The sequence below is a fragment of the Aspergillus aculeatinus genome (genome assembly GCF_003184765.1).
Source record: "Aspergillus aculeatinus CBS 121060 unplaced genomic scaffold BO66scaffold_22, whole genome shotgun sequence".
Lineage (NCBI taxonomy): Eukaryota > Fungi > Ascomycota > Eurotiomycetes > Eurotiales > Aspergillaceae > Aspergillus > Aspergillus aculeatinus.
In genome coordinates, this window is record NW_020291491.1 from 29981 (window position 1) to 57084 (window position 27104).

A 27104-nucleotide genomic window follows, 5' to 3' on the forward strand; every position below is an offset into this window, starting at 1 on the left:
AGAGAGAGAGAGACGCGCTGATAAGCCGAAGACAAGAAGAAACGGCCAGCAAATCCAGGAATGCAGGGAGAACGATGGCGTCGCGATTACTTCAAAAATGCGTTTGCACAGCACATTGGGGGGAAATGGTGGTAATGGAAGAAAAGAGGAATGAATAAGGTTGCGTCACCAACTGCAGCCAATTCGTCAAGTCAAGTGTCTTGTCGCGATTAGCGATCAAACGAAGGAAGTAGTAAGAAGTATACTGTAAAATGTAACCTGTAACCTGTACCTTAACAATCAACAAGCCAAGGCTGATGGGATGCGATAAGAGAAAGAAAAAACACAGGCCAATCCACCAAACGAATCAACGAGAGGAAGACAGAGAGAAAGGCAGTGAATACTTGGTTGCTCGCTGGGATGAAAGATGAATGATGAAAGTAGAAAGTCGGAAGTAGAAGCAAGAAGAAGAACGAAGAGAGAAAATCAAAACACCACGAAATTTAGATGAAGAGGAACGTGTTTTGCCCGATAAATAATAATAATAAGTAGGTACCCAGGTAGGCACGGGGCAGCAGCAGTCAAGATCCCGATCGATTGATTGACTGATTGATTGACGGGGCTGGTTGATCACAACTCAACTCACCTCAACTCAAATCAACTCGAGATCTTGGAAAGTTGGGCGGGCAAAGAGTGGAAAAGCGAAAGCAGTGACTGCCGTGACTGCAGGGGAGGGGATGTTGACGTCTGGTTCGGTGACGGCAGTTTCTATGGCAACTCCACAATACAGCCTCGAGCCTTGGTTTGCCTTGATGGGAGGTGGAAAGAGTGGGGGGTTTCAGTTTCAGCTGAGGGACTCGACCAGGCTTGGAAAGCAGCCACAGCCCAGTTGGCAGAACAACTACGTAGTTGGATGCCTGGCAGCCTGGCAGCCTGGCGGCCTGGCGGCCTGGGGCACAGCCTGTCACGATCGCCCTAGTCCCAATATAGTCTTAGCGCTCGGATCAGTGACCTGGTCCAAGCGCCTGCCCGATTCGGCCGGAGCCTGCTGAATCTTCTCCGCCACTCACTTACTCACTGCAGTTCCAACTTACTCCGCTGCAGTTCTCCGTCCATCCTCATTCTTGCAGCTTCGGGACAATTCGACCGACTCGTGCTCTTCACCTTTCCCTTTCCCCCCCCCCTCTCTCTCTCTCTCTCTTTCTCCCCTTTCCCTTCCTCTCCTCCCTCTTTCCTGCGTCTCCTCAAATTCCTCCCTCCCTCAGGATGAATCGTCTTGGCCGTTCATCTCTGCCACTCCGGCCCAGAGTATGTCTGCTCTGTCAAACCCGAACCACCATACCTTCCATTACCTCCACCCTTTCGCCCTTAACCGGATGGCAGGCCATCCGTGGTATCGGACGGAGACCAGAACGACGCGGAAAGAAGAGTCGCCATGCCCTGTCCTCGGACGTGTCGCGAACCTCACTAGCTCCTCGCGCGTCGCGGGAGAGAAAGGGACCCTGGGGCGGCACGAACATCACCCAGGTGCCGGAGGAGCTTGCCTCCCGCTCCCGGACGAGGGACAGCCGGGGGGCCAGCCGGGGAGACAGAGACCCCAGGAAGGATGGCGGTAAGGACAAGGGTAGCAAACCGGAGAGCCCTCTATACAAGGCCTTGAAGATGCAAACCGCACTGGCGCCGGTGTCCTACGCCCAGCGCACCAAGGTCAAGGAGAGAATCGCCGAAATCACCAGCTTCGATCATTTCCCGCTCATCTCGGTCGTCCACCACTCGATCTCTTCCCAGGCGCTCCCCGGGCTGACGGATCTCATGCCCACCCCGATCCAGCGGGTTGCGATCCCCGAACTCCTCAAGGACCCGCTCCCGCCACTGGGCGCGCCGCCGAGCAGCGACCCCAAATACGAACAGTACCTCCTGGCCGCGGAGACCGGTTCCGGCAAGACCCTGGCATACCTGATCCCGCTGCTGGATAACTTCAAGCGCCTGGAGGCGGCCGAGGCGGCCCACGAGAAGAAAGAGGAGGAGGCCAAGCAGCGCGAGAAGGAGCGGGAGCTGAAGACGAAGAATCGGGCGTTCGACATCGCGCCCGAGGAGCCCCCGCTGTCGAACGCGGCCCGGCCGCGCATGGTGATCCTGGTGCCGACCTCCGAGCTGGCCTTCCAGGTGGGCGACAAGCTCAAGGCCTTCTCGCACACGGTCAAGTTCCGGTCCGCGGTGCTGGCCTCCAACCTGACGCCGCGGCGGATCAAGAACGGCCTGTTCAACGAGAAGGGGGTCGACATCATCGTGACGACGCCGCACCTGCTGGCCTCGATCGCGGAGAAGGAGCCGTACGTGCTGAGCCGCGTCAACTACATGGTGCTCGACGAGGCCGACAGTCTCCTGGACAAGTCCTTCTCGCCCATCCTCAACGAGATCATCAGCAAGGCCACCCCTTCCCTCCACAAGCTCGTCCTCTGCTCCGCCACCATCCCGCGCGGCATGGACGCCACCCTGCGCAAGCGCTGGCCCGACATCAAGCGCCTGACCACCCCGAGCCTGCACGCCATCCCGCGCCGCGTCCAGCTGGGCGTGATCGACGTCCAGAAACCCCCGTACAACGGCAACCGCTCGCTCGCCTGCGCCGACATCATCTGGTCCATCGGCAAGGCCGGCGACTCCGGCGGCGACGACCTGGGGCCCGGCCAGGCCCGCTCGCAGGACAAGCGCATCCTGGTGTTCGTCAACCGCCGCGAGGACGCTACCGAGGTCGCGCAGTTCCTGAAGAGCAAAGGCATCGACGCCAAGGCCTTCACCCGCGACGTCACCGACCGCAAGGAGCGCGAGATCCTGGCCCCCTTCACCGACTGGGCGCCGCCCATGACCGCCGCCCAGGTCCTGGAGGCGATGGAGACCGAGAAGAAGCGCCGCCGCGAGGACCGCTCCATCCCCTTCGTCAACGCCGGCGGCGACCCGTACGCCGGCCCGCCGCCCGAGAAGCGCCTCGAGAACGTCCAGGTCCTGGTCTCGACGGACATCGCCTCGCGCGGCGTCGACACCCTCGCCGTCAAGACCGTGGTGCTGTACGACGTCCCCCGCACCACCATCGACTTCATCCACCGGCTGGGCCGCCTCGGCCGCATGGGCAAGCGCGGCCGCGCCGTCGTCCTGGTCGGCAAGAACGACCGCAAGGATGTCGTCAAGGAGGTCCGCGAGGCCATGTTCCGGGGCCAGGCCTTGATCTAGGCCGCCTGCATTTTCCCTTCCCCCCCCCCACAAAAAACTGCATAATCTCTCTTCATCAACTTCCTCCGATACAACTCTGTACCTTACGACTACTCCGGCGTTTCTGTATTTCTCCAAAGGTGGACTCTTAAAAGCAAAAATGGGACGCAGGCAATTTAATCTCCCTCGACATGGAAACGTTTCATTGATATCATACACTACTAGACCTGCATTTTTTTTCTGGCCTTTTTTGCAACCGGGGGTTTGGGGATCAGGGTTTAGGATATGTATTATAACCCTTATGTATAGTTTCTCATAGATTTCTACTCAACACTGTCCTCTGTACTGTGTACTCACTCGTGTCTTCTCACCCAGCCATTGAAATAGAACCTCTTTCATGCACTTCACTCGCGTACTAACCCACTCACTCACCACCATGAATGACCCACGACCATACATACCCATTCCACAACCTACACCTATCGAGCCCACCCCACCACAAAGAAACACACATCACTTTACCCCCACACAAACCGAAGCCCGCACAAGACCTTTCCTTCCCCCTCCCTCCCGAACAGGAACTGTATACGCATACCCAAGCAGGCTAAACAGGAACCCTCCCCGCAACCCCCCTCCAAAACGCACACCGTCTCGGCAGCTCGACCAACCTCACATTCTCGAACCCGTCCACCTCCACCACAAACTCCCGGCCCGTAGTGCGGAGCAGCGGGACGCCGGGTTGCGACGCATTCGTCAATTTGTGCGCGTCGGGGTTCCCCGTCTGGAAGAAGCTGGCGAAGGCGCCGGCGTAGCCGTCGTAGATGAGGGGGTCGGATTGTTGGACGGCGTTTACTTGGTTCCACTACCGCCAACAAACGAATTAGGGATCTGGGATGTAGTTTTGGGGGGGAACCAACAAAAAGGGGGTAGACTCACCCACTCGGTGTCACTGCCATGCTTGGCGGGCGAGATGGTATACTCCCCGAGGTACCCGTTGGTCCCTGCGGCGGAGGCGACCCAGTAGGCCGGGCAGGCGAGGACCAAGTCTCGGTAGATCAGGCCGGCGCGGACGAGGGTCGTGTTGTAGTCGTCGATCGTCTCGGTGCTGCCTACCGGCGGGTAGTACTGGGATTCGAGGAGGCTGATCTCGTGGGAGGTTAGGCCGGGGACAAATCCGGAGACCCAGGACTGGAAGCTGGCGAGCGAGGAGTTGAAGCCCGTGGATGTGGTGGTGGTCGAGCCCAGGCCGGCTGGGACGAAGTTCTCGCCCTCGTGGGAGTTGTACATGCCCCAGATGAAGTCCGTGGGGAGGGTGCCGCGCGCGGTGGCCTCGCTGAGGGTGTCGATCAGGAACTCGCCGTCGATGACGGGCGCCCAGGTGTAGGAGCTGGTGGTGTAGGTGTGGCTGGCGTCGATGACGAGGCTGGCGTCGCGGATGGTCTGCACGTCGACGGCCTTGAGGCAGCGCAGGGAGTCTTTCACTGTGGAATTGCCGCAGCCGGTCAGATTCACCAGCTGGGAGTAGATGGCTTCGGCTTGGGGCGCGTTGTAGGCGTAGGTCTTGGGCCAGAAGGGCGAGCTGGCGAGGGCTTTGCTGAAGAGCTTAGGCTGCTTGCCGCGGCCGTTCGCCAGGACCTGCGCGACGACGGACCCCGCGCCGGCCGACTGGCCCCAGATCGTCACGTTGTTGGGGTTCCCGCCGAAGTGGTGGATGTTCTTTTGGACCCATTTGAGGACATACTGTTGGTCCAGCAGGCCCGGGTTGAGGTCGGAGGTGGACGAGTCTTTGATCGCTTGGCCTGGGAGGAATCCAAAGGCATTGGTGCGGTAGTTGGGATAGATCACGATATAGTCGTTGAGAGTGCTGACGTTGAGAGTTGGATAGGCGCTCGGGGGCAAGGTAAAGGACGCGCTACCTTGTATGAAGGCGCCGCCATAGAAGACAACCAGCACAGGTCGATTCGCAGAGACCTCCCAGGGCCGAGAGTAGAGTCCGAGGTATAGACAGTCCTCAGAGCCATTGACAGTGCGCTGAGGGCACATATCGAAGGCCTGATTACTGTCATAGGTGCCATTTGTAATGCTCAGTGGGGGTTGGGGAGCTCGAAACCGATTTTCGCCCGTTGGGGGTGCTGCAAAGGGGATTTTCCGGAAATAGGACAGGTTATAAGTCGCGTCATAACTGCCTTGGAAGATTCCATAGCCGAGAGTCACCAGAGGCGCCTCGTAAGCGTTGATCGCAGACACGAACAGAGCTAGGAGGCACAAGACCCTGCGGGATATTGATCGCATAATCATGTTGGCATGCTTTGGTCACACGGTCGTACAGCGGGCATCTCGGCAGTCGGAGAAAGAGGAGGCTTTTAAGTACATCTTGGCCATGATGAGCGACCGTTGATCGGGTAGAAAGAGACCGAAGTTGTATTGACCTGCATATGCGGTGCAGGAACAATTAAAGAAATCCTTCATCAGGTGTCATGAAAAACCGGGGAAGCGTGGCACTTCTTGTCTACCATTGGTGCGATTGAATTCTCCCTCACGATGCAGTCATGGCGAAAATGCGGAGTTGCAGGAGTTTGGCGGGGAAGCAAGGAGGAGAAGGCAGACACGCATGATTTCGAAGACGCTGCGGGGGAATGTCCGGCGAACTGCAGAAAAAGATCATCGATTCCAATCCCAGATGGCCTGGGTGTTGCGATAGGCCTTGTAAGCATACAACTAAGATCAGAAGCGGAACGCCGACCAGCACTGTACAGTGAAGCCCCTCCGGTCCAGAGGTAAAGGAAGAAAATCCAGAAGAAAGGGAATAAATCAAAAGTATCGAATATGTCCATAGATAATAGCCGCCAAAAGCCGTCAAAGGTGTCAAACCGCTCATGCTCGTCATCATCCAACGCCTGGGTTCCACTGGGAATGGCTCCAGTTGTTCTCAAACGCCGTGCCCAAAAATCGCCCAAACCAATTATTATTCAAACATCGCCATCGTTAGTAGGTCATCCGCATTGCTCGGGTCCGCTGCCTGCTGGCTCGCGTGCTGCGACGCTCATCGCACGCCTCGCTCTCGTCTGTCTCCGTGCGTGGCTCCGACAGTTCCGGGGTCGGAGTCACGCCAAAACTGACACCGCGATCCTTGCGGGAGACACGGGCTTCTTCTTCGGGGGAAAGGAATCGATGGATGACCCGATGGTCCATGACCCGTTCTTCGTCGTCGTTGGGACCCTCCTTGTCAGTTTTGGGCCACTGGAAGCCATATAGCATCGAATGCCGTTCGCATCGACGACATTCACGTCTGGTCAGGTAGGAATCTTGCTGGACGAACCAGGCCGTACAAGTGCGGCAGTCTACCCACCGATCGTAAACCTGTGCGAGCAACCTAGGGGTCTTGGTATAGTCTCCGGGGACTCGAGCCCGCTGTGACTCGACCTCGACCGAGGGAACAACACCTCGCTTCCGCGCCTTGTTCAGTTTCTCGACCACAGTTCCAAGCTTCTCGTCTAGCTCCAAGGACCCGGATAAATCTGATAGGGCATCATGTTCACGAGACGCGAGATGCCTTTCTCCGTCGGGTTGACTTGCACCGGGGGTGGCAAGCTCATCTTTGCCAATCAGTACCGTATCTCGAACCGAAGCCTCGGTGGACTCCTCGATTTTGATCTGGACGGAAAATTCACCAATGGAGGTTGCGACAGTGGACGCTGAGTGGTGAGATTCGTCCCCGGCAAGCGAGCTAGGCGACGTGCAGTCCGTGGCGCTGGGACTCTGGATGCAGACCTCATTGAGAGCCTCGCTTTTGAGTTCAGCTTTCCGGCTCCTGGTATTGGGTGCTGAGGAACCGGCGTTCGTAGACGACAGACCAGTCGCGGACTCGGGGGATGCGGGGGCGTCGGAAAGCAACAGCTCCGATCGCAGCTTCGAACTCTGTCGGGTGAATTTTGTGCGTTTGCGAGGGGTGGAGGATGGCGAGGGTTCGGATTCGGTATCGGGGGCATATTTGCGTTTCTGCGGGGTGAGAAGGCCAGTGTCCGCACAGGCAGGCTCGTCGCTGGGCTCGGAAGGCGCCCACCCATTCCGCACGGCACGTTCACACGTCAAGCACAGGCACTCGCAGTTGTCAATGCCAAAGTAGTCCTCGCCGTACGAGACCGTAATCTCCTCGCCAATATAAATGTCCCGGATCGCGACGACCTGCATCCCCTCCATGCCCCTCGTCACCAAGCGACCGTTAGCATTACAGTCGTGGTTGGCGAAGCGCGCGGGGCCCAGGAAGAACGACGGGGTCTTCCTCCTGCTCGACATCACGATGCTAAAATCCTTCCTCTTCAGATCCAAGTCCTGCTCCTCCTCCCGGGTCATGGGCACCAAGGTGCCGCTGAGGTACTTGATCTCCTCACCTTGCTTGATGAACTTACGGGCGCAGATGGCCGCCTCGTGCTCGGTGATCAGGTAGCGGTTCGTCGTGGTGACCTCGAAGGGCGAATCCGGCAGATACATCTGGATATATTTGCGTAGGTGTCGGGTGAACCACTCCTTTTCGCGGTCGTTTGGCAGCTTCGCCATGAATCGCTTCAGTCCGTCCATGGCCAGAAATTTCCGCTCCGCGGTTGGGACATCCTTCTTCACGATCACGTCGTGGAGCAGGATGTTCGCGATCTCATCGTCCTTGACCCGCCGCAAAGGAATGTATTTCGTCCGATTCTTTCGAGTATTCGTCCAGAAGTGGGCCTAAAAACGTACTTCAGTCAACAAGCAGTGCAGGAGCAGCCATCCCCGGTCAGTGGACGTACACGGTCAACGAGCGCATCGGTTGCGACATCATCATAACTTGCCAGCCTTGCCAAAGTCAGACGGTCGCGACGCTCGGCGGAAGGACTCGATCTCGCCTTCGAAGACGGCATGATGTTCTGCGAGGGAGGGCAAATCCCATGTAAGGAAAAAAATTGATGCTCGAGTCAAGGAAGGGGACGTCGAAGGTGGAATCCGAAAGAGTGCGTCAATGCGTCAAGGGGAAGCGGCGGAAAGTCGGAGAAGAATCACAGTAAATGGATTCGGTACGGGGAAGCGCCAATTGGATGAGAAGGTTAATAATTAAGGGGGGAAGGACTAAAGAGTGAAGGACAAGAAATCCAAGAGAATTGACATGATGAACAAAGGAAACGAGCAGGGCTAGACAGAAGGTTAGCGCGCATGTAAGAAGAGCCGGGGGTAGATTGTGATTGTGGTGGTGGAGTGGAAAGATGTGTGATGGTGAGTGAGTAGTTACTAAAGTGAGTGAGGGAGTGAATTGGGAGGAACACACAGATTACGGCGCTGGTTGCCCATGCGATGAGCGGATGTCCATAATTTACTTACTTAGTTAGTATGTATGACTAGTCTAGTCTAGTCTAGTCAGTCTTTCAGTCAACATTCAGCCGCCGCCGCCGCCGCCGCCGCCGCCTTCTTTCAAAGCGCCTGTGGTGCAGGCACAGTAAGTTACAGTACAGTAACTAAGTTAGTGAATCTAGTCCGGGGTCGGTCATCGGCGAAACCTGCCGGCCCGGGACTTTGCTGCTGCTGCGGCTGGGAAATCTTTCGGGCAGTCCAGCCCAAACCCGATTGACCACCCCCATCGAACTACTGTTCCCCTCCAGTTCAGGGCATTACAGTCACAATGATTCAACTTAAGGTATTTAAACAAAATTCTCTGGGCAATTCTGACCCCGAGATCGGGTTGCTGACGCGGGTGAGCAGACGATGCTGAACTGCATCGACAACTCGGGCGCCGCCGTGGTCGAGTGTGTCCAGGTCTTGAAGAAGAAGCGCCCCGCCACTGTTGGTATGTCTCTACGACCTCCGACCTTTCCTGAAGGTATCGCTAACAAAGTATTCTCCCCGATCTTAGGCGACCGCATCGTCGTGGTCGTGCAGAAGCAGCGTAACTTCGGCTCCGACTCGACAGGAAATTCCGGTATCGCGAACAAGGTCCGTCGTGGTGATATCCGTCACGCCGTCGTCGTCCGCGCCAGGAAGGAAATGCAGCGCCCCGATGGTTCGATCGTCCGCTTCGATGACAACGCATGTGTCCTGATCAACAAGGCTGGCGAGCCCATCGGAACCAGAATGAACGGTCAGTCCGGACCCATCAGTCACTTAACACGGCTCAAGGCTAATACACCCTACAGGCGTCGTGGCTACGGAATTACGAGGAAGACAGTGGTCGAAGATTTTGTCATTGGCGCCCATGCATGTATAAATTATACCTCCCGAAAGCGAATTGTTCTTCTTCACTTTGAATAGCTTGTACCAATAAACGGTTTGCATCTCTTTCTATCAAGATCTTCGCAGCTTTTTTGTTCCCCAAGCATCGCCATAACTCCACAGCAAATAGCAAGAAAAGAGACCAACATCGGGTATCAGGTCGTCAGAAATAGACACAAAACTCCAAGATTACATGAAGACATTGCCGCACGCGCAGCACACATAGTACAGTTTCTGAGAAGAGAATAGGCAAACAAAACGTCAGCAGCATGTTCGAGATGGGGAGATTGCAGGCAGAAGGCCTCACCATTCCGGTTTCCGCAGATCGCTGTTGCGACTGGAAGAAGACTGCTTCGGCTTCACCGCAGCTCGGGCAGAGCTTGTTGGACCGGGGAAGCTAATATCAAGAAAAAGGTGGGGGTTAGCCACAGAATCCCAAGGTTATGTGAAGGTGGCCGTTTGAACGGGAACCAAGTCCGGTCTCAGTTCATCATGAAGTCATCATAGTCCTCTTCCGACCATGACTCCTCCGACGATGACTCGCAGACAAAGCAGGTAATCTCTTCCCCGCAGTGATCACAGAAACCCGGGAGACAAACCGTAGGATCGGATCCCACATCTGTGGTGACACCAGCAGTGTCGCCGACTTGGGTGTTGAGTTTGTTTTGGTAGACGCAGTAGGAGGTGGCGGGCTCGCCGACATGGCAGGTTCGGCATGTGAACATCAAGCGGTTGTTGACGCGGTCTTCCTTGGGGTACAGCAAGTTGGAGCTAGACATTCTCATCAGCATTAAGTCAAGTGGGGGTAGATGGAAGGAGATGCGCCTACCATTCGCGACAGAAGCGAAAGTGAATCTGGTCGGCGCTCTTGGTTTCGCCGCCAGCGGAGGAGGCTGGGCTTGCAGACATTTTCGGCGTATGGATAAGACGGTGAGTGACGGTAGTGGTTTGGAGGACGATAGAAGGAGTGAGATGTTCTCGTGGTCTTAACGGAAGTGCAAGTCAAGCGCTGTGAGTGAAAGAATGAAGCAGTGGCTGAATAGACTGGATGAGGGCTAAGGTATGGAACGATAAGAGATGATGAGTGGGAGATGGAAGTCAGAAGAAAGAGGCGGAGCGGAAGCAACAACAGCGTGAGGTGGCCAGCCATGTGGAGAGGTCGGTGGCACGGTTTGTGCTGTTTGTGCTGTTTGGACTGTTTGCACTATTTGCTGGGGGGTCCCTCTCGGTGTCTGTCTTCCCCCGCAGTTTGTCCCGCAGGCAGTCGGACCTGCAGAAAGAAACAAAGTCTATACACATCTCAGTTATCCCCGCTTTTCTTCTCAGCCTCTTTTTGTCAGCACATCAGACCTCATAGAGAACTATAAACCTCTCTTAGAGACAGAACACACAAACGTTCACTACATTCATAATGGTATTCACACACTGTCCACATTCCTCTCAACCCATCTAAACCCTCTGCAGTCATTGTTTCCCAAGCTTACTGCTAACACCCCATCTTCCATTACAGGTAGAAACCGGTCTTCCAGCAGGGTGGGAGGTTCGCCACTCCAACTCCAAGAACCTCCCTTACTACTTCAACCCGAGCACCAAGGAGTCCCGATGGGAACCCCCCGCCGACACGAACACCGAGAAGCTCAAGCTATACATGGCCGACTATCACAGCGGGCCTGCAGGAAACGGGATCGGCCAGGGGGAGGGAAAGATCCGTTGCAGCCACCTCCTGGTGAAGCACCGGGATAGCCGACGGCCCAGCAGCTGGCGGGAGGCCGAGATCACTCGGTCGAAAGAGGAGGCTATCGAGATCCTCCGCGGCCATGAGCAGCGCATCCAATCGGGCGAAGCTACCTTGGGCGACATCGCCATGTCCGAGTCGGACTGCAGCAGCGCCCGCAAGCGGGGTGATCTGTATGTGAACTTTCCTGAAATGTGTGACGCAGGGCTAATGTGTTTCTAGGGGATTTTTTGGACGCGGGGAGATGCAGAAGGAGTTCGAGGACGCAGCCTTCGCGCTGCAGCCGGGACAGGTCAGCGGTATTGTTGAGACCGCGTCCGGCGTTCATCTGATCGAACGGTATGCTTTGTGTGTTGATGTATAGTTACTTGGTGTGTACTAACGATGTGTCTAGTGTCCAGTAAAGGCTTGGGGTTTAGCTCTTATAGTTGGATGAAAATATACCTCGCTTATAACATCAGATGCCACTTCAGATTCATAGTGACGAGTGCATTAAGTATTGATTCTAGTCAGTAACACAATGTCCGGGTGACGTTGATAGAGGCCATGGAGGAAATACGGTTTGAGAAAGATAGGGCTTGTGCTGCCTGTGGCAAGGGTTTCTGCTCTGCCATCACTTCCAGTAACACACCACACTTGTGAATAATTCACTTGAACCGAATGGGCCATGAGATTGAACACATGTCCAGAGACTGGATCTCTCTCTTCCTCTTCATCTCTCTGTCTCCATCTTCCTCCATCTATCCTCACTCTCACCATAAACCATCTCCACCGAACAACCGTCAACATCACCCCAATCATCACCCCCAGAAGCAAACAACACAACCACCAGATAAAAATGTCCTACCTCTCCACCCGCACGCTGAACCCACCGCCCGGCTGCATAAACTGGGACCACCGGGCCCTGCGCCCCCCGTCCTGGGTGTTGACCATCCTGCCGCCGACCACCCGCAAACTCGTCGACCGCTGCTACCTACTCGCCTACGAAAGCCTACGCGTCCAACACCACGTGGAAATCCACTTCGCCGCTCGCTACAAAGCCCTGTGCCCGGGTGCCTTTCCCAGCTCCAGCACCGATCCATCCAACAACCCCACAACACCAGCAGCCGAACCAACCCCAGCCGAACCAGCCCCAGCACCAGATACAGGTACAGCGGCAGCAGCAGCAGCAGCAGCACCCCTACCAAAACCCAAACCCAACCCCGCCACCCTAATAACGCACACCCAATCCATCGACCGCCTCTTCAACTGGCGCCGCGACTACATCCCAGGCAGCCCGACGCTGGCGCCGTCGGCCAAGATCCCGCGGTCCGCGGTGCGGTTCCACGTCGACCGGGCGGCGTTCGCGGCGTACGCGGCGCGGTACACGGCGCTACTGGACATGTACCTGACGACGCACTATCGGCGGTATCGGGAGGCGGTGGCGGCGGTGGAGCGGTCGATTGTGCTTCTCAGGAGCGGTGGCGGTACAGGCAGGAATGAAGCGGGGGAAGGTGGCAGGGACGGGGACAAGGACACTGAGAAAGCGCGCGAGATGCGGGAGCTCGACTGCCGGCAGCTGGAGTGGTGGTGGGGGGCGGTGTTTCTGCGGGAGACGATGCGGTGGGAGAGGCGGATTCCGTTGCTGCGGATGCCGGCGTTTGAGGTCGTTGTTGGGGAGGTGTATGAGGCTGTGAGGGCGGCGGTGGAGGAGGGGGAGGAGGAGGTGGTTTGGGAGGAGGGGGGATTTGGGGGGTATGATTTGAATTGTGGGCGTTAAGGGGGTTCAGGGCTGGGTGGGCTGGGATCAGTGAGGACAAGGAGAGGGAACGAGGTGAGAAGAGGTATCCGAACTGACTGGGATGTCCAAGGTTATCTAAGAAGATCGAACAGAAAGAAGTAATAGTGGTCGAGTTCATCAGGGGAAAGAAAGAGCATGGAAAGAGCACGGGAACATACAATGGCCGGACACAACCCAACCAAACCCAACACCATCCACCATCCACCAACTTCAACCTCAAACAATAACCAAATACTCCAAACTCCCATAATAATACTTATTACTAAAATCCTCTCCTTCCTACCTGTACATATCTAGTTCAAATCACCACCACCATCTCCAACCCCCCCACCCCCCACCCCCGACCCCAAGAACCCCTCACGTGAACCACCAACCCTAACTACCTGTCCAAAAACAACCGGAGAATCTCGACAACCTCATAGTTCGACCCCTATCACCAACCCCAAACCTCAACCCATTCACTACCCTCCAAATAAAGAACACCACCCTACAAACTCCCCTCAAACTGGCAATGGAACCTCCAACAAAGACCCCAAATCAAAACCCATTGTCTATTCCCCCCTCTACCACCCGAACCCTCATCCCCCTCATAAACAATATAAAACCAACATCACCCCAACCACGACAGCATACCAGCAGAACCTCAACCCACCCAAATAGTCACACCTCACCCCACCTCATCCCCATTCTCCCCACTAACCACCACACACTACAAGCCCCCAACCCGAATCCCGTAAGAAGCAGAAGAAAGAATGTGCACCTCCACAATCCGCACCTACAGATGCGGCTGCGTCCTCGATGAGACCACGCACCGGTGCACCGAAGCCACTAACGCCGAAAGCACCACCGACTTCGACTCCACCACCGAAAAATGTCCCGGGGTAGTCGTAGAACACACCGGCAGCATCGACGAGCCGTGCGCCAAGTGCGCGCGACTCGAGGAGGAGCCGGTGGAGGTCTACTCGGACGGGGCGGTGTCGGAGTCCGACGCCGACGCCGATGGCGATGGCGATGCCGACGGGGACGGGTACGAGAACCTGAACAGGACGGGGCCGAGCACCGTGCCTTACGCCTCCGGAGTGTGGGAGCGGAACCGGCTGATCATGTATGACTATGCGGACTGGGTGAAGTCGAGGGGTTGTCGGCGGCGAGGTGGGCCGCATGGCGGCAGTGGGAATGGCCCGCCGCCGCCGCCTTCGGCGGATGGGTTTGAGGATGTTAATGTTGACTGATATCAATAGACCTAACGGTGCCTTCCATGTGAGAGGGAGAAATCTGGCTTTGCTGGATGTCTTGGGATTTTGGTTGCTCGGGCCGTTGAGGTCGGAGCAGCGCGTCTTGTGCCAGTGTAGGTGAAGTCGACGCACTAAGCTCGGCAACTTTGGGTCAGGGTAGGTCTGGGTTCTGCTACGTTTTGTGCGGGGTGCAAAATGCCCCCGTTTCACAATATAATAAACAAATTGAATGTCTTTTTGTGAACTCGAAAATCCTCAAGTATCAAGAAGTAGGTATAGAGCAACGATTAAGTCTCCAATTTTTCATCTAAGTATGCGCAATCAGATAGTGGTGTTGAGTCGTTCCAACCGGGACGTGATCGAGTCGATGATCGCAGACCTGTCCCTGTATCAGTATGTCATGTCTTAGAACCCCAATCAGAAGGAACTCACTCTCGTTCCACCATTCTCATCGCTTCTCCAACCTTCGTCCGTTGAAGTCGGTATGGGATCGTCGGTTGCGCTGAAGCCGGGCTGCTGGCGTCGACAGCGGGCAGCCTAGCGGCAACCGACTTCGCTTCGGCAAGCATATCGCGTGCAAGTTCCTTGGCCTGCAAAGGATTTAGTTAGCTCGGGGTCGACCCGATAATCTGAGGAAGCACTTACCGTTTCGAGGCGTTGAGCGATGGCTTGACGACTTTCCTGCCCCGGTTGCGAGTCCTCCGTCGCTTCGCCGAATGAATCACTGAGTCTCTTCACCTCCTGGAACCATGCCTTCTCTTTGTCGCTCAAAGGTCTGCCGCCAGATTTCATGAGCTTACTCCGAAGAGCCTCGTACCTCTGCACAAGCTCGGCCTGTCTGTCCTTCGCGGCCTGAAGTCTCTTATCAAGGGCCTCTCCGGTCCGCGATCCTTCAATCCGCTTGCCGTCCTCACCAAGCTCACTGGAAACACCCCGCACCCTATCCGCAACATCAGCCAATTGCTTCAGTTGGTCACGCATCTCCCCCTGCAGACGTTCACATCGGCGGAACAGATCCGAAGCAGCTCTCTCCAGCGCGTTCGTATGCGCGGACAGAATCCGATGGGCGGCAGCAACTAGATCAAGGGTCGCAGGCGACAAGCGAACTTGCTCCTTGAGGGCTTGGCGCTGGCGATGCGGAACATGTTTCTCCACAAAGGAACCTAGGGGTGATTCCGAATAGAAGATGGGTGGCACTTGGTAGGGAGGGCGACGAGGCGGGAGTACAGGCGATCGAGGTCCTTCTTGCGAGTCGAAGATCTGCAACTCGCCAATCGAAGGTAAGGAGACCTCCGGCGCGTCCAGGATCGCGGCATAAGGAACAGAGCCGCGGGACGTTAAAAGTAGGTACCCCAGGTCGTAGTCGTAGTAGACCAAAGAGGCTGGCAGGTGGGCAGAATGGTCCTTGTCCTCCCCAACGTTATCATCCACTTCAATGAGCTGCTCTCGCAGAGACGCGGTGCCTTCACACAGAACTTGCAGGCGGAACGCACTTCCACTGGTGTCTTCCGACTGCAGTTCGGCTTCCAATCTCTGCACCCAGGAACCAAGGGAAAAGAAAGTCACATTGGTCGCCGTAGTGACAAAGAAGTTGTAGCGGGAATAGACATCCTTGGTGAATGTCGGCCAGTGGTCCCCCTGTGCCTTCACGGTATCCAACGATTCCACCAAGAGTAGGTCGCATGGATCGGATACTGGCGTGCGGAAAACATTTTGCCGGCTCTTGGGGAGCCACTGCCCTTCAACGCCATCAAGCTCCAGGCAGATATAGATCCTGCCACTTCCACTCGACAAGCAAATCACGGTAGCCGACAATTTGTCCTCCCCGTCGTCTTCCAGCGCCAGGTCAACCTCCTCACCCGTCATGAGAGCGTCGATGTCAGCCCTGGCAGCGACTACAAGGATATCGCATAGGTCAAGGTCGTCGATCTCATCACCGGTGTCCAGACGGAAGGGACCCTGCAGTCTCGGGATCGCGCTGGGGGTTGCAGGGCGTGTACGGACTTCGTAGTCGGACTCAACATCAGTGAGCAGCGGCTCCTGGGTGTCAATCTCGGTGAGCCAGTCATACTGTTGACGGCAAGCCGCAAGTTCATCTTCAAACTCCGCCGGGTCTTCTTGCAAGCTCGCGAGCTTTGGAAGGATAGCTGTAGTGAGTGCCGGGACAGTCGTCAAAGGCGCTCTCCACTTGGTGGGGAGCAAAGGACACAAAGCGTACAGATCGCCCGGCCGCATCGCAACCCAAAGGGTCATGGGAGCCCATGCATCTTCCTTGGCAACGCCGGTGCCACCAAAGGCAGCCGAGGCTACTTCCATATCGATGTAGTCCGCCGAGAAACCCTTGTTTCTTCCGAACCCCGAGGGCGCGAAATCCTCGTCGCATGACGTTCCATCAATCAACTTCCGCAGGTCCACCGCCAGCGTCGGTCGATCAAAAGACCAATGATTGTTGCGGTCGATCTCCCACACCCGGACGGCAGCATCTGCGGTGACTGTCACCAGACAGCCCGCCAGGTTGCTGTGTACCCCCAATGGATGCCATAGTGCGGAAACAACCGGAGACTCGGGGATAACGTGCGTGGTCGGTCCGAGCTGGTAGGTCTTGACGCGGATTGGAAGGGTGTCGGTGCCAGCCAAATGCGACGGGTCTGGAAGGACTGCGATGAACACGGTGTGGTCGGCTACGATAGCTAAGAAAGCGCCGTTGGGAGACGGAACAAGTTGACGGATATTTTCGTGAACCGGGGTTAACAAGACCTGCGCGCGATCAGCTATCGCCCACTTTGCACTCGTCGAGCCGTATTACCTTGTAATGCACACTCTTCTCATGCTCAGGTCGTATTTCTGAACTTCCATTCTTCAGGCGTCTTTGATGCTGCCATTCGTCCTTGACTCTAGTGAGATCGGACCAGCGGATCTGGTTGTTCACCACGGTGAAAAGTTCATTCCCTCTCTTGGCCTGAATGCGCTTGGGCCCCGCATACTGCTGATCTTGAGCTGGTTGAAGGTTTTCGGGGTGTTTGGTCCCTGCGCTTGAGAAAATCGAAGCACCTGGCGAAGGGCGCGAGAGCCAGGGCGGAGTGTAGCTGATGACTTTGGGCATGGTCTGAAGATGTTTCGATCACACAATTAAGATGTATATTATAGACCCATGCCGCCAGGAGAAGTGATGATCGTGAAAGAAGAGAGAGAGGAAGTGACAAAAAGATGGGGAAGGGGAAGATTCCAAGTTGCGGGACAATAGCGTAGGGCGGGAGGAGCAGCAACAAAGTAAGGTAAGGTAAGTTTAACTGACCAGCTCCAGCAGCGGCCGGGCAAAAATCCACCGCAGACGCGCGCCAAGAGTTTCCCATTCCATCAGTTGAAGCTCGGCTTCTCGTCCCCCAAACTTCCCCTTCTCCGTCTTCCTTCTCCCTCATCCACGTGCTATCTTATCTCACACTCTCACACACTCTCTTACTGCAGCCGGGACTCTCTTGGTTTTTCCAGTGGGCGCATTCCGACACAATGAGCACGTTATCGCACCACACCGTGGAGAGACTGGACCGTCCCAGTGCCTACTATGTGGGAAAGGTATAGCTTCACCCCAACCATTAACAGTTCAAGGCAATGGACGCGACACGATCATTAACCCTTTCGCAACTTGTATAGAACAAGAGACGCAAGTACAGTCACGACGAACCCGAGAAGCAGGAAGAACCCACCGACAATCTGAAGAATGCCACGACCCTTTATGTCGGCAACCTGTACGTGCTTCAAAGCCGGACGGACTACACCTCCACAGACCCGCCATTAATTAGTGCTGACTGCCACAGTTCCTTCTACACCACTGAAGAACAGATCCATGAGCTTTTCGCAAAGTCAGCTTCGCACTCTCCCAGCCGACCACGTACCAGACATTGACCAAGTTTTAGGTGCGGAGAAATCAAACGTCTTGTCATGGGGCTCGATCGGTTCACCAAGACCCCTTGCGGATTCTGTTTCGTTGAATACTACACGCACCAGGATGCTTTGGACTGCTTGAAGTATATTGGAGGCACCAAGCTCGATGAGAGAATCATCCGCACGGATTTGGATCCCGGTTTCGAGGAGGGCCGACAATACGGGTATGATCATGGGTTCAACCATCAAAACCTATTGCATGGCACTGACATCTGGGCAGTCGCGGAAAGTCTGGTGGTCAGGTTCGCGATGAATACCGCGAAGAGTACGACCCCGGTCGCGGTGGCTATGGTCGGGCATACGCAGACGACCAACGACGACGCGAGGAAGAAGATTACGGCAAAGGTAGGTAGAAAGCAACAGTGGTTCCATCCGGTTGGCGCAAATACGGCGTTTATGTACAATCTATTTTCTATCGCTATCGCTTGGTGTAAAGAAAGGCATGTCCAAAGAAGTTTTCGTACCCAATACCCCATGCGGCGGCAAGAACGATGCTCAATGGCATTTTCATTCATGCAAAGCATCCTCTCAGTGCTTTTCGTTTCTCTTCCGGACCGACTCTTCGACCCGGCGCAACCACCACAGGTGGATTCTGGCATCCGCCGTCAACTCGGGGTGGAAACTGGTCCCGAAGACATTGCCTTGCTTGACAGCGATGATGTCACCCGTCTCCTTCTCTGGGTCAGACTCGCAGGCTACCTTGGCGGCTGTTCCAGGCAAAGTGGCCAGCACCTGCACATGGTCCTCCATGGCGGCCAGGGCTGCCTCGCTCTCCGCGTGTCGAGAAGGTGCCACGACGGTGTCATCTAGCTTGGCCTCACCCACCTGGATACCCTCGTGGTGTGGGAGAAGCTTCTCCACAACCGGGGCGCGAATAAAGACGGCTGGGAAAGCGGGCTCGTCAGGCCCCAAGAAGGGCAAATCCAGTGGCGCCTGGAAGCTTTCTGTTTGCCGGCCAAAGTGGTTTCTGTTCACGCGCACATCCAGACCTCCAATCAATTCCTGGCCGCCTTTCTTCGTTCGGTTCGCCGACTCGGCGAGTAGGATCAGGCCGGCGCAGGTTCCCCAAGTTGGCTTGCGGTGGACTCTACCATGGAGAAAGAGAGGCAAATGTTAGTCGAGGGCCAAAATGAGTCAGGTCTAGTAACGTACTTGACGAAGTCCCTCAGAGGCTCCAGGAGATTGGACCGTGCCGCGACGAGGGACATTGTGGTGCTTTCGCCTCCGGGCAGAACGAGCGCATCGCACCGGGCCAATTCCTGCGGGGTGCGGACTTCGATGAACTCCCATTGTGCCTTGGAAACATTGTCGTTGGCCGAAGCAGTGGTCGCAGCCTGTTTCAGTAATTGCACATGTTCGTAAAATGCGCCTTGCAAAGCAAGGACACCGACGGTGATGTTGCTCATTGTTGGATAGTGTTGTAGAAGTGGTAGTATGTAGAAAGTCGAGCGCCACTTTGAGTCAATCAATCGACCGACCGCCGCGGGAAACCCCATGTCTTCCGCCCGTTAAAATCGGATCATCCCTCGGACCGTTCTTATCACCACGTGATTCTCCCCGCAGGAAGATATACCCAATCAGGCAGGTGAGGATTGAATCCATGATCCATCCATGAATTGAGCTGAGCTGACACGATCCTTTTTTCGTATTATCCAGGTTTCTTAACCCTGGCAAGCTCTGAATAGAAATCAGCACCCAGGCCCTTCTCCGAAGAAATCCAGCACCTCAGTGGCTCCTTCGCGCGCGGAACGCCCCGTCCGACCAACTCCATCGCAACTCTGTTTACTCCAGTCATCCACCCCGCTCCGACAGCCTCAGCCTATCTATACAACCACCACCACACGCAACCTCCAACCCTCCACCCCCAACCACCACCCCAGAATCCACAATGACCAACCCAAGCACAACCTCCCAATCAAACCCGAACCCCCGAACCCTAACAAGATGGTACATCGACACCCGCGCACTAACCGCAACGAACACAGCCGCCAGCCCAACCACCCCCAACCTCCCGCTAATCACCACCCTGCAACCGGAAGACCAAACCTCCATCCGCCGCTTCCACCACCTCAAAGACAAGCACATGTCGCTAGCCTCCAACCTCCTCAAGTACCTCTTCATCCACCGCAGCTGCCGCATCCCCTGGGACCGGATCACGCTCTCGCGCACGCCGGCCCCGCACCGCCGCCCGTGCTTCATCCCCAGCGCCGCCCTCCTCACCACCTCCCGCACGATCCCGACCATCGAATTCAACGTCAGCCACCAGGCCTCCCTCGTCGCGTTGGCGGGGACCACCTGCCCGGAGCCCGCCGACGGCGACGGCGACGGCGAGGTCCCGCAGGTCGGGATCGACATCACCTGCACGAACGAGCGGCAGCCTTCCCTTTCCACCGGTAAAAGTAAAGACAATGCCAACCCCCGCGACACGTTCACCAGCTACGTCGATATCTTCACCGAGGTGTTCTCGCCCGAGGAGATCCGGCTGATCAAGACGCTCCGCCCTCCGCAGTCAAATGGCACAGCCCACAACACCAACACAGCCCAGGACACCCTAAGCGAGAGCATCGAGTACAGCTACCGCGTCTTCTACGCGTACTGGGCCCTAAAGGAGGCCTACATCAAGATGACGGGCGAGGCGCTACTGGCGCCCTGGCTACGGGAGTTGGAGTTTGGGGCCGTCGTCGCGCCGGAGCCGGTACACCCGGAAACAAAAGTGGGGGAGCCGTATACTGGGGTGCGGACGACATTACACAAGAAGCCGGTGGAGGATGTGCGGGTGGAGGTTGTGGCGTTTGAGAAGGATTATTTGATTGCTACCGCGGCGAGGGGGGCTGGGATTGGGGCGCGCAGTCATGGTGCGGAAGCTGGGCAGCAAGATACCTGGGCGGCGTTGCGGGAGATTGATATCGAACGGGATGTCAGGCCGTGTGCTGAGGGGAGATGTCGGTGTTTGGAGTAGTTGCGGATGTCCACGATTTTGACCTTATGGTGGTAGCTGAGTGGAGTGAAGGCTGGCTTCTTTCAACCACCCCAGAGCAAAGCTGTGCGCAATGGTCACAGTACAATCTCAGGACCAGACACCTCGAATCCCAAGTAGCAATAGTGATTGTATATACACTCTAGAAGGAAATTGGTCTCAGTCTATGAATACAAAGCTTCTTGAATACCACTCGGTATCTAGGGATCTTCTATCCCCCCCCTTGGGCGAGCAGTATCCTCGTCCTCTGTCTCCGCCAGCCAATCCTCCAGTCTTCTTCCCCCTTTCCTCCCAAAGTTGGCTCCTGCAAGGCCGAACCAGAAAAGCGACTGCGGCATTGCTCCGATGAAAGAAAGCAGGCTGGCGGCGAGAAAGAACAAGGTATTATCGACGCGGGAGATGGCTAGAGTACACGGGGTGTCAGGCCAGAGGAAATCTCTAGCCGTAGGAATCACCCGATCTCAAGGCGTCGGATTAGGTACGGCGAGTGGCTGCATGGTATGATCGGTTTAGGACGTGGAATCGTAAAAAGGATGAATAAAAATGGAGAAGGCGCGGGACATAGGATATCAGCACAATTTACAAATGTTCGAATGCAGGGCGCTTCTCGGTCGTGAATGAGTCGATCATGATATCGTCATGACAAGAGATCTAGATCTCGACGGCAGTGGAGGTGCCATTGGCGACAGCAGAGCCAATCTCCGTCTTGTCCTTCTCCGACAGTTCGAGGAGAGTCTTGAGCATCGACGCTTGCGTAGACTTGGTGAGACTGTCGACGTCGGCGGCGGTCAGACCCTCGGTGCTGATAGGCGGCAGAACTATACTTATGTTAGTCACCGATCCATCGTCAAGAGAGAGACACGGAACCCAGCAAACGCACCCTTGATCTTGATAGTCCCCGCATTGAATCGCATATTGCGGGGAGACAGGACGTGGGAGTAGTTCTCCGTGACGACGGGAACAATGGGCACACCAGCCTTGACAGCCAGGTGGAAAGCGCCCTTCTTGAACGGCAGCAACTCCGGGTTGTCGGAGTAGCTTCGGGTGCCCTCGGGGAAGATGAAGACGCTCTGGCGGTGCTGACGCATCTCCGCGGCGGCGCTGTCGAACGCCTTGACGGCCGTTTCGCGGTTGGCACGGTCAATGAAGACCGTCCGGGACAGGGCCATGAACCAGCCGAGGAAGGGCACATATTTGAGCGACTTCTTGGCCGTGACGCTGCAGTAGGGAGGGAAGATGGCACCCAGCATGAGCACGTCCAGCTCGGACTGGTGGTTGGAGATGAACACCGCCGGGCGAGTCGACAGGTGCTCGACACCCTCCACGATATCGAACTGTACACCGGTCGTATACCGCATCACCCATTTGAAGCTGCGCGCCGTGGCCCATTGCGAAACCCGGCCGTAGCCGGCCAGGCGCAAGACAATCGAGGCCACTACGCCATAGGTGGCGCACAGGAGGAGCGAGCCGTAGGCTGCCAGGCAGCGAGCAACGAAAGCGGCGCGGGGAACTTTCTGGCCGAGAGCAAATAAGGAGAGCGTGACAACGACGAACGAGCTGATGCCCGAGGCAACGTAGGAGAAGAAGGACATGACGAGACGCGGCAAGGAAAAGGGCTGGTCGGAATTAAGACTATGGGTCTGCATTAGGAAGATTTGAGTCAGATCAAGGTCCTAGGGCGTATAAATGAGAGAGGGAAGGAAAGATAAGAGCCTGCAGAGGAAAAAAAGAGAGAGAGGCACATCTTTCTCACTCCTAGAAAGAGAGGAATGGGGGGGTGGGGGGGAGATTCAACGAACCGAAACAAACCGCTGGGGGGGGGGGAAGGAACTGCTGGGGTGGTTGGATGATGAGGTCAGGCGAGTGGTTTCGGAGAGAGAGAGAGAAACTACAACATCACCCGAGAAGGGAGGGTAGCAGTATCAGTGAAGGCAATGGGTGACAGATGTCAGAGACGACAATGCGAATGAATTTAAAAATATGAAGAATCGAGTCAATCCAGGAACAGGGACCAAATGCAGTGCCAATGTGGGGAATTGACCAGGGGAGGCGAACGATCCAACAATCGATTCATCGATTCAATTCATCCCGACCGGATTTTTGACTTTGAGGCCATTTCCTCCGCCGCCTCTCACCGCCTTCACCCTGCTTTTTTCCCCGCCTGGAGAAGCCGAGGCTCAATTTACGTAGTAAACTCCGTGTACTCCACCCTCCGTTAGATTCCCACATGTTCAGCACTGATTCTCATTGCTATGCTAGTAAAAATAGACTGCATGATGCACCATAAGAATATCACTCCATTATGTGCATGGACCCTGTCGTTCTGGCGTCCTTATCTCTGGTTTCGCAGTCAACCCAACCTCCATCCCTCCATCCCTCCATCCATCCATCCTCCCCTTACGCTAAGATACAATATCCAGGAGCCTCAACACCCGTCGAGAGCCCAATGCAGGAAGATGCCCTCTAACCAACCCACCGGCAAACGCCCTTATAATGCTGATGCTTGCACGAATCTGATCCAGGAAAAAAAAAACACAAACGCCGATCCTCGCCCAATGATGATCCCACGCCACAAATTGGGTTCGGAAAAACAACCGCAGGCTGAAGGACATGACTAACAAGGTACAATAATGGAAATGAGAGTATCGGAGGGATCATTCAGGAAACCGCGGGGGGAATGGTACAATCATGCAATATCCTCGTCGTCTTCATCGTCGTCATCCAAGGATTCCATAGCGTCCTTGATATACTGTGCCGCCTAGTGTACGAGATTAGCATTGCATTGCTTCGGACCAACATGAGCCAAGGGGTAACTTACCTTGGGATCCAAATTCAAGGCGGTGGTGAAATGTTTGATTGCATTGGCTTTTTCGTGTAACATCTTGTAGAGTTTGCCAAGAAGATAGTGGACATTGGCTTCGTCGGGAGCCATGTCTTTGAGAATCTTCAACTCGGCGAGCGCTAATTTAAGCTCCTGGAGCTTCATCAACACGCGAGCCTTGCGGAAGCGAGCAAGTACCGAGTGGGGGGCGAGAGAACAAGCACGACCGTACTGAATGAGAGCCGCCTTGGGATTGTTCATTTTCTCCAGGACCAGACCAATACAGCATATAAGTACAGCGTTGGTCGGGTTGATCGTGGCCGCGCTGCGGAAGTGTTGTTCGGCAAATTCAAGCTTGCCCATCTTATCGTACACCGTGCCCAATCCGTACCAGGCATTGTAATGCCGACTGTCGGCGCTAATCCCATGTCGGTACGCGTTGAGGGCTTTGTCGTATTCCTCATTCGCCACGTATTCGTGTCCCTGTAGAGTGAACCCGTAGGCAAAATGAGGATCCAATTGCGTCGCACGCTTGAAGCACTTCAAAGCTTGATCGTGGTCCCGTTGATGGGAGAAGGAGTTGCCCACAGCACACCAGGCCTGCGGGGAGAGGCGATCAATTTCCATCAGCTCATGGGCCAGATATGCCAATTCCACGTCGCTCTTTAGGTGCCACAAGACCGTCGAATAGATCTCCATATCCTCTAATCTTGAAGGAGCCATGGTCTTGACCCGGATGAAGTACTTCTCCGCTTCGGAATACATGGCTTGCTCGTAATATGCCCTCCCGATCTGCGAAAGTACCCAAGGGGTCTCCCGCTGGCCTTGGGAGAGGGCTGTGTAGATTTGAATAGCCTCGGGACACTTGTATCGGCAAAGGGCGAAATAGCCGGAGGCCAGCTTCGAAAAGAGCTCGAGCAGCCAGTTCAGTGCCTCCATCGCCTTTGACCGCTCCAGCAACGTCCCCTTGGCGGGAGGATGGTGTACCCCATTAGGCGCTGAAATGCCTGGTCGATGTTCCCTGGTTTCACCATCATGAACTTCGTTCAACTGTTTCCGGGAGCCGCTCACAACACGATTTAGACTCGCGCCTGTGGCAGTGCGGCTCTTCGTACTAGTGGCCTTGACCTTTTTGAGCTCCCTGCCATCCTTGGCTCCGAGTGCGGTATTGGACAACTTGCTAGTGGTCGGTTTGATCTGATTGAAGAGTCGAACGCTCCGCCGTTGCGGCGCCCCTGGCTCAGAAGGCGGTAGCGCTGAAGGATGAGCCACTTGGCCTGAGACAGTTCGTTTGCGATCTCCCACCCGAGAACCATTGATGGCGTCTTTCTCGGGATGTAACGTGTTTTGCTCTTCCGTCTCGACGCGGGTCCTCGTTCGTGGTCTGATCCCCGTTGGTTTTATCTTTGGCGGCGAATCCATGGTATGGTCGACTCCGATGGCTTGGATCGTCCTGTTCTTCCGAGCAGGTGCTAAGGGCGGCTCCCACGTGCCTTCGCCGCTACCAGTCCGGTTGAGGCCACGAATCTCATCGGATTCGCTGCTTTGACCTCCGGGTGTCTCAGTACCTTCCCTAACTGCTGGGGCCGTGCCTGTCCCTGTTGAAGCCACGCTGACCGTGCTCCCATTCAGCTTTTCCCATAGAGCCGAACTGCCGTGCGAGGCCGTCGTGTCGCTTCGAGATGTCAGCGACGTGAATGGATCCATGCTCGAATTCGCTTTAGCCTGCGGTTGCAACGGGCCACCATTGTGTGTCGTCTTCTCGGAGGGAATGTCCAGATCCTCTTGCGAGGAAGATGATACTAGAGCATGAAACTCGGGGTTCATCCTGAAGATGTTCGGAACTCGGATATTGACACCTTCGAAGTCATCAATCAGCAAAGATTCCGCCATCGGTGTTGAACTGCAAGCAACTCACCAGTCTCGCAGAGACCCAAAAACGCGTCCCACATAAACGGATTCAACTTGAGCGACTCAACATAGCATTCTACCGCCTTATTGTGCTGATTGTGGGCATGCCACAGCTTACCCAATAAGCATAACACTGCTGCCGCATCCGGGAGATGTTGTCTGCGCGTCTCGCTGTGCTTGTCTAGAAGTAAACAAGGAAACAGAGGTCAGCACCAGCCGCATTACAAGACAAGAAAGGGGTTTCGCGACTGTCATCACATCACGCGGCCGGAAAACTCAAGCAGACTCACTCCAATGGTTTTTAGAAGCCCAAAGGCTTTTACTCCGTTCCAGCGCCGTGATGCCGTCAAGGTATTTCCCCAGGTCCAGACAAGCTTGCGCGAATACATATGCGCAACCAAGATGCGTGCCGCGTGATCCAAAGTTCTTGCTATAGTCGTATGCTGCTTTTACCTGGCCGTTTTGGAGATGGCACAATGCGAGCAGGTACGATGTTTCCGATGCGCGAGGCTCGTAGGCGTGCAAGCGGCCGGCGAGGAAAAGCGCGTTACGGACCAAATTGTTATCGAGGTGATAATAAATCAACTGCCGCAGTTGGCTCGATATGTGAGCGGTGGATGGCGACATGGTTGCTTTGCGATTTCATTCAAGGAGTTGAGGATTGGAAGGATAGGAGGTAGTGTCTGTGCAAGGGAGGTCGAAACCAGAAAAAAAGAATAAAACTCCTTCTCAATACCGATAAGTCATTAGGTGAGCAGTTAAGCAAGTGGTATTTTCGTAACACTAGAGTCGTGGGAAAGGCGCGGCGAGAACAAAGGCGAGGTAACGAGGTCGCGGTGCCGGTTCTCACTGCATGGATGAAATGCTTGTCAACAGCCACCGTAATCCCGAGACCGAAAGGCGCAAAGCGTGTCGCAGGGCCGGTCCCTGCCTAATCCCTGGAGCAGAGTCCTCCTCCTTCCCTTTTGCCAGCGATTATCGAGAGTCGAGAGGGGGGGGTGAGAGTGAGGACCGAATGAAGTGAAGTGGATGACGTCTCACAACAGGGACAAACTCGTGACGACGTTTGATAGAGGGAGGGGGCGAGTCTAGAGGGATGCTAGGAGGAAATCAAATTGCATATCGCAGCGAAGGGGAGACAAGTTGATTGATGACAGAAGGGTGGAGCATGAACAGTGCCTGGAACTAGCCCCAAGCTGGCGGGAGTTTCGATGCGGTGAGGTCAAGTTAAGTTAGGGACCGTGTCGTCACGTCGCTCTCTTTTCGGCCATGCGATGTTTTTG

At 55.6% G+C, this 27104-nt stretch overlaps 13 protein-coding genes across 13 annotated transcripts; 7 read left to right on the top strand and 6 right to left on the bottom strand.

The window, feature by feature from the left end:
* Positions 1-1115: 1115 nt before the first annotated feature.
* mrh4 (ATP-dependent RNA helicase MRH4) lies at positions 1116-3499 on the top strand. Its single transcript, XM_025647299.1, has one exon. The coding sequence runs from the start codon at positions 1246-1248 to the stop codon at positions 3205-3207; it is 1962 nt and encodes a 653-aa protein (XP_025504269.1). The 5' UTR covers positions 1116-1245; the 3' UTR covers positions 3208-3499.
* Positions 3500-3790: 291 nt separating this feature from the next.
* On the bottom strand, positions 3791-8439 carry BO66DRAFT_420217 (putative carboxylesterase; the record flags this gene model as incomplete). Its single annotated transcript, XM_025649857.1, has 4 exons — positions 7971-8439; positions 6275-7908; positions 4123-5458; positions 3791-4048 (listed from the first exon to the last, which is right to left on the bottom strand). The coding sequence occupies exons 1-4, from the start codon at positions 8079-8081 to the stop codon at positions 3791-3793; spliced, it is 3339 nt and encodes a 1112-aa protein (XP_025504270.1). The 5' UTR covers positions 8082-8439.
* A 305-nt stretch (positions 8440-8744) lies between these two features.
* Positions 8745-9570, top strand: BO66DRAFT_373494 (mitochondrial 54S ribosomal protein uL14m). Its single transcript, XM_025645541.1, has 4 exons — positions 8745-8848; positions 8914-8998; positions 9065-9289; positions 9345-9570. Exons 1-4 carry the CDS (start codon positions 8834-8836, stop codon positions 9413-9415), a joined length of 396 nt encoding a protein of 131 aa, XP_025504271.1. The 5' UTR covers positions 8745-8833; the 3' UTR covers positions 9416-9570.
* A 332-nt stretch (positions 9571-9902) lies between these two features.
* BO66DRAFT_401156 (DNA-directed RNA polymerase II core subunit RPB9) lies at positions 9903-10329 on the bottom strand (the record flags this gene model as incomplete). The annotated part of the gene is made up of 2 exons (XM_025648750.1): positions 9903-10191; positions 10250-10329. 2 exons carry the CDS (start codon positions 10327-10329, stop codon positions 9903-9905), a joined length of 369 nt encoding a protein of 122 aa, XP_025504272.1.
* Positions 10330-10701: 372 nt separating this feature from the next.
* On the top strand, positions 10702-11623 carry pin1 (peptidylprolyl isomerase ESS1). The gene is made up of 4 exons (XM_025645542.1): positions 10702-10834; positions 10931-11328; positions 11378-11494; positions 11550-11623. Exons 1-4 carry the CDS (start codon positions 10832-10834, stop codon positions 11557-11559), a joined length of 528 nt encoding a protein of 175 aa, XP_025504273.1. The 5' UTR covers positions 10702-10831; the 3' UTR covers positions 11560-11623.
* Positions 11624-11993: 370 nt separating this feature from the next.
* Positions 11994-12914, top strand: BO66DRAFT_438079 (uncharacterized protein; the record flags this gene model as incomplete). Its single annotated transcript, XM_025651031.1, has 1 exon — positions 11994-12914. One exon carries the CDS (start codon positions 11994-11996, stop codon positions 12912-12914), a length of 921 nt encoding a protein of 306 aa, XP_025504274.1.
* A 773-nt stretch (positions 12915-13687) lies between these two features.
* On the top strand, positions 13688-14167 carry BO66DRAFT_438080 (uncharacterized protein; the record flags this gene model as incomplete). The annotated part of the gene is made up of 1 exon (XM_025651032.1): positions 13688-14167. The coding sequence occupies one exon, from the start codon at positions 13688-13690 to the stop codon at positions 14165-14167; it is 480 nt and encodes a 159-aa protein (XP_025504275.1).
* Positions 14168-14403: 236 nt separating this feature from the next.
* Positions 14404-17405, bottom strand: BO66DRAFT_391638 (uncharacterized protein). Its single transcript, XM_025647300.1, has 4 exons — positions 16977-17405; positions 14816-16927; positions 14603-14760; positions 14404-14549 (listed from the first exon to the last, which is right to left on the bottom strand). Exons 1-4 carry the CDS (start codon positions 17271-17273, stop codon positions 14492-14494), a joined length of 2625 nt encoding a protein of 874 aa, XP_025504276.1. The 5' UTR covers positions 17274-17405; the 3' UTR covers positions 14404-14491.
* A 272-nt stretch (positions 17406-17677) lies between these two features.
* BO66DRAFT_411135 (nuclear cap-binding protein subunit CBC2) lies at positions 17678-18465 on the top strand (the record flags this gene model as incomplete). The annotated part of the gene is made up of 5 exons (XM_025649274.1): positions 17678-17743; positions 17822-17916; positions 17986-18030; positions 18085-18276; positions 18333-18465. The coding sequence occupies 5 exons, from the start codon at positions 17678-17680 to the stop codon at positions 18463-18465; spliced, it is 531 nt and encodes a 176-aa protein (XP_025504277.1).
* A 159-nt stretch (positions 18466-18624) lies between these two features.
* Positions 18625-19559, bottom strand: BO66DRAFT_391640 (pyridoxal 5'-phosphate synthase glutaminase subunit PdxT). The gene is made up of 2 exons (XM_025647301.1): positions 19265-19559; positions 18625-19199 (listed from the first exon to the last, which is right to left on the bottom strand). Exons 1-2 carry the CDS (start codon positions 19516-19518, stop codon positions 18641-18643), a joined length of 813 nt encoding a protein of 270 aa, XP_025504278.1. The 5' UTR covers positions 19519-19559; the 3' UTR covers positions 18625-18640.
* Positions 19560-19740: 181 nt separating this feature from the next.
* BO66DRAFT_81606 (4'-phosphopantetheinyl transferase family protein) lies at positions 19741-21363 on the top strand. Its single transcript, XM_025653618.1, has one exon. It carries the CDS (start codon positions 20001-20003, stop codon positions 21069-21071), a length of 1071 nt encoding a protein of 356 aa, XP_025504279.1. The 5' UTR covers positions 19741-20000; the 3' UTR covers positions 21072-21363.
* Positions 21364-21740: 377 nt separating this feature from the next.
* On the bottom strand, positions 21741-22681 carry BO66DRAFT_321948 (1-acylglycerol-3-phosphate O-acyltransferase SLC1; the record flags this gene model as incomplete). The annotated part of the gene is made up of 2 exons (XM_025643740.1): positions 21741-21907; positions 21970-22681. 2 exons carry the CDS (start codon positions 22679-22681, stop codon positions 21741-21743), a joined length of 879 nt encoding a protein of 292 aa, XP_025504280.1.
* A 1060-nt stretch (positions 22682-23741) lies between these two features.
* On the bottom strand, positions 23742-26561 carry BO66DRAFT_81638 (anaphase promoting complex subunit bimA). The gene is made up of 4 exons (XM_025653619.1): positions 26112-26561; positions 25829-26002; positions 23908-25769; positions 23742-23847 (listed from the first exon to the last, which is right to left on the bottom strand). The coding sequence occupies exons 1-4, from the start codon at positions 26446-26448 to the stop codon at positions 23776-23778; spliced, it is 2445 nt and encodes an 814-aa protein (XP_025504281.1). The 5' UTR covers positions 26449-26561; the 3' UTR covers positions 23742-23775.
* Positions 26562-27104: the final 543 nt, after the last annotated feature.